Source organism: Peromyscus leucopus, chromosome 8b (assembly GCF_004664715.2).
Source record: "Peromyscus leucopus breed LL Stock chromosome 8b, UCI_PerLeu_2.1, whole genome shotgun sequence".
Lineage (NCBI taxonomy): Eukaryota > Metazoa > Chordata > Mammalia > Rodentia > Cricetidae > Peromyscus > Peromyscus leucopus.
Genome location: NC_051086.1, coordinates 3,448,318 through 3,457,687, shown reverse-complemented (window position 1 = coordinate 3,457,687; position 9,370 = coordinate 3,448,318). Strand labels below are relative to the sequence as shown.

Genomic DNA, 9,370 nt, shown 5'->3' with positions numbered 1-9,370 from the left:
CTCAAAGAGAACAGGAGAAAGCACTTGATCAGTTCTTCTTGCCTGTGTCCATCAAGTCCTTCACTACCTCATTTATTAGGACATCTGGCAACCCTCCACACGACTGCACATAGTGAAAACCACAGACAACATTAGATAAGGCACACGTACCTTCCAACACCAGCTTCATAAGAGAGTTCATGCACTCACTTTTCTGTGTGCAGCCCTGTGCAGGACAATGAGTCAGATTTGAATTGCAGTCGGTGCTGAGCTAGGGTGGGTCTTACAGAGGGGCTGGTTCCTGAAACAAGTAGCTCTGATCGATCGTGTGGGGCTGAGCACTGTGCCCTGTGCTGCTTCAGAGAAGAGTAGGATGAAAAGCAGCTGCCACCCTTGTGTCTTGAGAAAATTCCCTCTTCAGAGTTCCTAGTTCAGACATCACTCCTGCAGCTCTTGAAGCTCGTCTCCTCCCCAGTGACTCTAAGTGCCAAGCTTGCATCAGCAAGCCTTTGCGTGCACCAGGTAGCTCCAGAGTGTCATCACCAAAGCCAGGGCCAGCCCTGCACAGTCACCCTTCTCTCCACATCAGAGCCTTTCACTGTGCCTGTCACGTGTGCCACCACACCACAGGGAAGACAAAGAAACCATTCACACCCAGGAGGAAGATCAGCATGTTTATTACTGCACAGAAGCAAATACTTTCCAGTGTGAGAGGAGACAGGCAAAGCTATTGGTCTCCCAAGTAGCTGAGCCAACTCCAGAAGGAAACAGTGACAACCTAGGAAATAGTTTGACTACATTTAGGCCAAATGTAATTTTACACATAATTCTCAAACATGCCATTTTTAAAAAGTTAAATTCCTATACCTTTCCAGATTTTGGAACAAAACATGGTTTTAAGTGTGTCCTTGTCCAGCCAGGTTCCTGCTTGCTTCGGTGGGATCTGCAAGCTTACAGGAGAGTATGCTAACTTTCAATCCACCCCTTGCTCTGTGTGATAAAATCAGCTGAGGAGGAAAAGAGACAGAGGGTTAGATTTAAATACTACCTTGTACACAAAATTGAAAACCAATACCACAAAGGAAGAACTCCAAGTTTTACTGTTGTTGTTTGGCTTTGTGCTTTTCTGAAACAGGGTTTTGCTGTGAAACTCTGGCTGGCTTCAAACTCATGATCTTCCTACTTTGATGTCATGATTGCTGGAATTACAAGTGTACACTGCCAGCCCCAGCTTGGAATCACTTTAAGTGGCAACAATTTTTAATTGAAATAAGAGAATCATAGAAAATATTTCATCTTTATAGGCAGAGTTTTATTTTGGATTTAAGACAGTTTCATATAGCCCAGGATGACATCAAACTCCCTATACAGTTGAGAATGAACTGGAACTTCTGGTATTTCTGCCTCTACCACCCAGGTACTCAGATTACCTAGCTGGCATACTTGATCAAATTTGACAAATAATAATTCTTACATTTATATTTTTGCTTGTTTGAGATAGGGTTTTGTGATTTGCTATTACACATGCTGGCCTCTAACTCCTGGCCTCAAACAATTTTCCTGCCTTACGTTCTGAAGTAGATACAGGCTTAAGCCATTGCACCTGGCTCACAGGCTCTGGTCTCTATATTTTTGTGTACTATATCTGCCCAAGATCTTTCATGAGTCTAACTTAAAAGTCTTTTAGGGTCTAGGTATATGGCTTGCTGGTAGAGTCTTGACTATGGGGTTCCATCACTAGTCCATATACACACAAAAGTTCATGTTTGAAATCCCAGTACTTGAAAGACTGAGGCAGGAGAATAGCCTTGAATTTGAAACCAGTCAATAGTGATGTTCAAGCTCAGAGGGAAACCCTATCTCAAAAGAAACAAAACAAAAGTATACATTTTTTATGTGTATGGGTGTTTTGCCTGCACACATGTCTGTACATCACTTGCATGTCTGGTGCTCTCAGAGGCCAGAAGAGGATACTGGATCCCCTGCAACTGAAGTTAAAGACTGTTGTGAGCCCCATGTGGGTGCTGGGTGTCACCACTGCCCAGCTCCAAATACAATCTTTTAAACATATGTTTTGAAAGACCCAATATCATTTTATTTGAGGAAAATTGGTGTACATCAATCAAATCTGGAAAACTTTATATATGTTTCCATGAATCAAACAGGGCTAGAAGGATGGCTCAGTGGTTAAAAGCCCTTGATGCTCTTGCAGAAGACCCTGCACCCATATGGTGGCTAACAACCATCTGCAATTCCAGGTCCATGGGGTCAGATGCCTTTTTCTCCACAAGCGCTGTACACACATACAGACATGTAGGCAGAACACCCATACACATAAAATAAATATAAACAAATGGTTTAAAGTGATCAAAGTCATTAGCAAGGTCATGTCTGTTCTTATGATGATAGAACAGAACATTTTGTGGGTTCATATGAATGTGGGGAGATGCAACCTATGACTAACTTCTCTCCTGGGGCTGGGACCCATGGTTACTACAACCTGAAACCCAGGTTCTAGAAATATTGGTGAGGCCATTGCCGACTCCATGTCTGCAATGTATTCAGATTAAGCTTGAGGCTACTAGAAAGAGACTATCTAGAAATAGTACAGCCCCTTTGAGGCTGTGGTGGAGTAGAAACAGCATTCACAAAGACCACAGTAGTGGTCATCAGAGTTATATCAAAGTGCTGACATTCTACTCCCATCCTCTGCCATTTGCAGAGGTTGTACAGATGAGAGGACATCATTGCTCTGACCACTAATGGCATCTGTGCTCATGAACACGTTTGTCCATTTCCTCAATACTAAGTTCTAATAGAATAGATATCAGCAAATACAAACGAGCTCAGCAACTTAGGATTACAAGAGAAAACACTGAAATCATAGCAGGAAGGAAGGAAGGAGCACTGGCTGTTGTCCTCTCACTAGAGTGTCTCAGGAGTCAGTGCTGGCCTTTCACAGTTGTAGGATCACAGAACTACACAGGCTGAGTGAAGTGAACTCACATCTGGGGACTGCACGGCTGAGGAGAGGCGACACTGGAGTTCACACCTCGTCTCTGTCGGCCCAGATGCAGGACGCTGCACTGCTGTTTTACAAGCCTGGCTCATCAGAGGGCAGTGCACACAGGCAGGCGCTGTGGTGTCTGTCGCCTTGTCTTGACAGTATCATTAAAGGGCATTTCTTCGCTGGCCTATTTAGTGTTATTGGTAACTCCCTTTAGTCTATGACTATTTCCATTGTTTCCATGACAGCCAAAACCTTCTGCACATCTAGAATTGAGAACTATTAATGGCAACACACTCCTGAGCTGGGGTGCTACTTCATAGGGCACTTGCTTAGCATATGAAAGGCCCTTGGTTTTATCCTCAGCTCTGAGAAAAATCTTCATGAAGAAAAATCTCCCATGAAGATTGTTTTACTGCTTGAATTTATAAAATAACACTACTTTAAAAATACACTCACTTTTACATAAATTTTGCTTCTTTCCAAAAGAAACTGCCACTTCAGTTTTGTTTTCTGTTCACTTGTCATTGCAAGAAACTCATTTATCTGTTGAAAAAGAAAGATCACATAGGTGTTTCTGAAGCAGACATGGATAACTCACTTGACAACACTGTGAAGCACACTTGCCCACTAGAAATGGAATTTGACTCACAGCATTACAGCTCAGTTCCTTTGACAGGGAAGATAAAGCATGGAAAACTATCACCAGAATCACTGAAGCTAGTCCAGGGTTCAGCAGAGAAAATTCCTCCCAATAAATTGGCTCAGAATTCTGAGTCAAAATCTAATGGTTAATTTTATGATCTGTCTTTGTTTTGTTTTCTTTTTCTTCTCTTATTTTTTTGATTTTTTGGGAAAGGATCTTTATATAGCCCAGTCTATCCTACAGACTCACATTGTACCTAAGGATGGCCTTGAACTCGTGATCCACTTGCCTCCGCCTCACAAGTGCTAGGATTACAGATATGTGCCACTATGCTCAGCTGTGACCTGGTTTTAACAAATGTGTGCCCGTTTCCATGTATCTGCTGCTGTTCTGTAGCTGCAGGACTGGGACAAAATGTGAACTGGCTATACAGCTGGATAGGAGATATGGCCAATACAGATTCCCAGAACAGCCAGTGCATGCCTGAGCAACAACTCCAATATGTCTTACCCCTTATAATTGACTATATAAAATGTCATATTTAAGCTGGGTGGTGGTGGCAGAGGCAGGCAGATATCTGTGAGTTCAAGGCCAGCCAGGTCTACAGAAGGAGTTCCAGAGCAGCCTGGGCAACACAGAGAAACTGTCTTGAAAAACCATTAAAAAAAAAAAAAAAAGCAGGACACTGTCCTAAAATGTCATATTTAGTCCTCTGTTTTTCTGAATGCCTGCCATTACTCATAATAGTCAAAATTAGTTGAAATTTTAATAGATCATATATTCATTAAAATTATATTATGTTTAGGGCTGGAGAGATGGGCCAGTGATTAAAAGCACTTGCTGCTCTTGCAGAGGACCCCAAGATCAGTTCCCAACACCCACATGGCAGCTCACAACCATCTTTAATTCCAATTCCAGAAGGTCAGATGCCTTCTTCTGACCTCTATGGGCACCAGGCAGGCATGTGATGCACAAATATACATGCAGGCAAAACCCAATACACATAAAACACAACATTTAAAAAGACAAATTTAGAAATACACATGCTTAAACCAAGATGGCTTTTCCTAAGATTTCTATTAATTAGTTTCTATCAAATGTTCAACAAGATAATCTATAGTTTTAAGGAAGAATATTCAAGAATATTAGAAATATCTGTATCTATTTCTTCCTTTCTGTTATTTACCGTGCAGCCCAAAGTTTCCTCCGCAATACTTCCTGTGAGGCTGCAGGAATGGAGGGTCCCAGTGTGGTCAGTAAGATCAACCAGCACATCAAAACCAAGAAAAAACGACTGAGGTCTGGAAGAATCCTTGTCGCAAATTGTACAGGTGTTGGAGGCTTCATTTACAATATAGCCACAGCCGGAACTGGAAAGAAACACACGTTATTCAGAAGACAACAGTCCTCGGTGACAAATTTGATCTCTAGCAGCATTATATCTGTCTTAGTCTAATGACATTATAAAATGTTCTAAAATCCCCGAGGTTAGTATCTTTACTATGAAACCAGATACACAAAGCCATTCTGTGCCAAAACTACAGAGAACATACACACACAATGACAACATGCAAATCTGGGGACTTGGATGAGATGATCTTAGTGATGACTTCACTGTCCTGATGGAAGAAAGGCATTATACCTTGCAAAATGTAACTTTAGAGTGCATTGGACAAAGGGTAAAAAAGATCTCTCTGTTCTTTTGTTTGTATTGGTTTGTATTGGCTGAGAGTTTTCTGTTTTGAAGACAGGGTCTCATGTAGCACAAGCCGGCTTTAAATTCGTGGTCTTCCTGCCTCCACTTCCCAACTGCTAGGATTACAGAAGGGTACCATTACACCAGGCTCTATCTCTATATTTTATTTTATTTTATATAGTATTTTTATTTTATAATTAACTTAATTTCACATATCAGCCATGGATTCCCCCATCCTCCCTCCTCCTACCTCCCAGCCCTCCCCCCAATCCACCCCCATTCCCGCCTCCTCCAAGGCAAGGTCTCCCCTGGGGAGTCAGCCCAGCCTGGTAGACTCAGCCAAGGCAGGTTCAGTCCCCTCCTCCATACACCAAGGCTGAGCAAAGTGTCCCAGCCTAAGCCCCAGGCTCCAAAAAGCCAGCCCATGCACCAAGGACAGGTCCTGGCTCCACTGCCTGGGGGCCTATATTTTTTTTAAATAATTTTTTTATGTAATTTACATCCTAGCCACAGTTTCTCCTCCCTCCTCTCCTCCCAGCCCCTCCCACTACCCTCCTCTGTTCCCACCCCCCAATCCACTCCCCCTCTGTTTCTGTTCAGGAAGGGACAGGTCTCCCATGTGTATTAACAAAACATGGTATATCAAGCTGCAGTAAGACTAAACACTTCCCCATGTATTAAGGCTGGACAGGGTGACTCAGTATGAGGGATAGGTTCCCAAAAGCCAGTAAAAGAGAAAAGCCAGACAGTGGTGGCACACGTTAATCCTAGCACTTGGGAGGCAGAGGCAGGTGGATCTCTGTGAGTTCAAGGCCAGCCTAGTCTACAGAGTGAGTTCCAGGACAGGCTCCAAAGCTACACAGAGAAACAACAACAACAAAAAAAAGAGTCTAAGACAGACACTGTTCCCATTGTTAGGAGTCCCACAAGAGGCCCAAGCTACACAACTGTAATATATATGCAGAGTACCTAGGTCAGCCCTTATTTAATAGCAAGATCTGAACAATCCAAACACAGTTAAAGCACAAGAAAATGACCTTAAAATGACTTTATGAAGATATAGAGGTCTTTAAAGAGGCTATGAAAAAGAAAAAAAAAAAACTAAAAGAGCTGATCTCCAGAATATATAAAGAACTCAAGAAACTAGACATCAAAATACCTAACAGTCCAATTTTAAAAATGGGCTACAGGGGCTGGAGAGGTGGCTCAGCGGTTAAGAACACTGGCTGCTCTTCCAGAGGTCCTGAGTTCAATTCCCAGCACCCACATGGTGGCTCACAGCCATTTGTAATGAGATCTGGTGCCCTCTTCTGGCCTGAAGGCAGAACACTATATACATAATAAATAAATAAATCTAAAAAAAAAATGGGCTACAGAGCTAAACAGAGAATTCTCAACAGAAGAATCTCAAATGGCCAAAAGATATTTAAGGAGTTGCTCAACATCCTTAGTCATCAGGGAAATGCAAATTAAAACTCTGAGATACCATCTTACACCCATCAGAATGGCTAAGATCAAAAACATTGAAGACAGCTTATGTTGGAGAGGATGAGGATAAAGGGGAACACTCCTCCACTGTTGGTGGGAATGCAAACTTGTATAGCCACTTTGGAAATCAGTATGGCAGTTTCTCAGAAAATTGGGAATCAATCTTCCTCAAGACCCAGCTATACCACTCTTGGGCATATACCCAGGGAATGCTCAATCATACCACAAGGAAACATGCTCAACTCTGTTCATAGCAGCATTATTTGTATGTGGTACATATACACAATGGAGTACTACTCAGCAGAGAAAAACAATGACATCATGAGGTTTGCAGGCAAATGGATGGAACTAGAAAATATCATCCTGAGTGAGGTAACCCAGACTCAGAAGGACAAACATGGTATGTGCTCACTCATAAGTGGATACTACATGTAAAGCAAAGGACAACCAGACTGTTACTCACAGCTCAGAGAGGCTAGCTAGTAAGGAGGACCCTAGGAAGGACACATGGATTGCTCAGTGATGGAGAAATGGATGAGATCTACATGAGCAAACTAGGGGTGAGGGGAGGTAATGGAGGGACAGGGACAGGGGTTGAGAGCTTAGGGGAGTGGGAGGTTCAAGCTGGAACAGGAACAGAGTGGGAGAGCAAGGAGAGAGATACCATAATAAATGAAGACACCATGGGAATAGGGAAAAGCAGAGTGCTAGGGAGGTTCCCAGGAATCCACAAGAATGACTCCATCTTAGACCACTGGCAATAGTCAAGAGGATGCCTGAGCTGGTCTACTCTGGTGATCAGATGGCTGAATACCCTAAATGTCATCATAGAACCCTCATCCAGTGACTGATGGAAGTAGATGCAGAAATCCACGGCCGGGTTTCAGGAGTCCAATCGATGAGAGAGAGGAGGGATTCTATGAGCAAGAGATCTCGAGACTATGATTGGAAAAAGTAGAGACAACTAGCCAAACTAGTGGAAACTGTGGACCAATAGCTGAGGAGCCCCCCTGATACTGGACTAGGCCCTCTGATAAGCAAGACAGTTGTTTAGCTTGAACTGTTTAGGGAAGACCAGGCAGTGGGATCGGAACCTGTCCCTAGTGCATGAGCCAGCTTTTTGGAGACTAGTGCCTATGGTGAGACACTTTGTGCAGCCTTGGTGTAGGGAGGAGGGGCTTGGACCTGCCTCAACTGAATGTACCAGGCTCTGCTGACTCCCCATAGGAGACCATGCCTTGGAGGAGGTGGGAATGGAGGGTGGTTTGGGGGGGAAGGCTGGTGGTGGGAAGAGGGAGGACAGGGGAGTCTGTGGTTGGTATGTAAAATGAATAGAAAATCTCTTAATTAAAAAAAAAAAAGAAAAGCCTGGCAGTGGTGGTGCACACCTTTTAATCCTAGCACTCAGAGGCAGAGCCAGGCGGATCTCTGTGAGTTCAAGGCCAGCCTGGGCTACAGAGTGAGTTCCAGGAAAGGCACAAAGCTACACAGAGAAACCCTGTCTCAAAAAACAAAAAAATAAAAAAATAAATAAAAGAAAAGAAAAGGAAAAGAAAAAAAAGAAAAAATCCCTTAAAGAAATTGAAGAAAACACAAACAAAAATTGGAAGAAATCAATAAATCCCTAGAAGAAAGCCAAGAAAACAAACAAACAGATGAAGGAAACTGTTCAAGACCTGAAAATGGAAATAGAAGCAATAAAGAAAATACAAACCAAAGGAATCCTAGGGATGGAAAATCTGGGTAAACAAACAGGAAATAGAGGAAATAGATTCATCAGTCAAAGAAAATGTTAAGTCTAAAAAAATTCCTAACACAAAACATCCAGTAAATTTGGGACACTATGAAAAGACCAAACATAGCCGGGCGGTGGTGGCACAAGCCTTTAATCCCAGCACTCGGGAGGCAGAGGCAGGTGGATCTCTGCCAGTTTGAGGCCAGCCTGGGCTACCAAGTGAGTTCCAGGAGAAGTGCAAAGCTACACAGAGAAACCCTGTCTCGAAAAACCAAAAAAAAAAGAAAAGAAAAGACCAAACATAAGAATAATAGAAATAAAAGGAGTGTCTCTATATTTTTAACTTTGTGTGACTCTCAAGTTAATCTCAATAAAAAAAAAATCAGCCATAAAAATCTGTAAAGAGATTTTCACAATAACATTTTAGATATTTCTTGCCAACCACTATTTGTCAAAAATTAGTAAATGTCTTGGGATTTAATTTTTATGTGAGGAAATGACTGAGGATAGAGGTCAGATATGTCATGCATTGAAATAATTAAATACTGTCTCCATATTGCTGTAAGATATGACAAGCAAAACTGTTTCTGTCAAATTATAAAACAAGTTTAGTCATCCCAATTAAAAGTTTCAAACTGAGCCAGGTGGTGGTGGCACACGCCTTTAATCCCAGTACTTGGGAGGCAGAGGCAAGAGAATCTCTGAGTTCAAGGCCAGCCTAATCTACAAAATGAGTTCCAGGACAGCAAGGACTAAACAGAGCAACCCTGTCTTGAAAAAAAAAAGTTTCAAACTACATGTCAGTGGTGACACACGCCT

General features: G+C 42.4%; 1 protein-coding gene across 2 annotated transcripts in view; it reads right to left on the bottom strand.

The window, feature by feature from the left end:
* Window positions 1-636: 636 nt before the first annotated feature.
* Window positions 637-9,370, bottom strand: part of LOC114680775 (meiosis-specific with OB domain-containing protein) — a 51,030-nt gene continuing 42,296 nt past the window's right edge. For both annotated transcript variants that reach the window (XM_037200796.1, XM_037200797.1), the window contains exons 12-14: window positions 4,819-5,002; window positions 3,446-3,532; window positions 637-986 (exon numbers count right to left, since the gene is read on the bottom strand). In XM_037200796.1, the coding sequence (XP_037056691.1) occupies window positions 876-986; window positions 3,446-3,532; window positions 4,819-5,002 (382 nt within the window). In that variant the 3' untranslated portion in view covers window positions 637-875. The remainder of the gene's footprint in view (window positions 987-3,445; window positions 3,533-4,818; window positions 5,003-9,370) is intronic.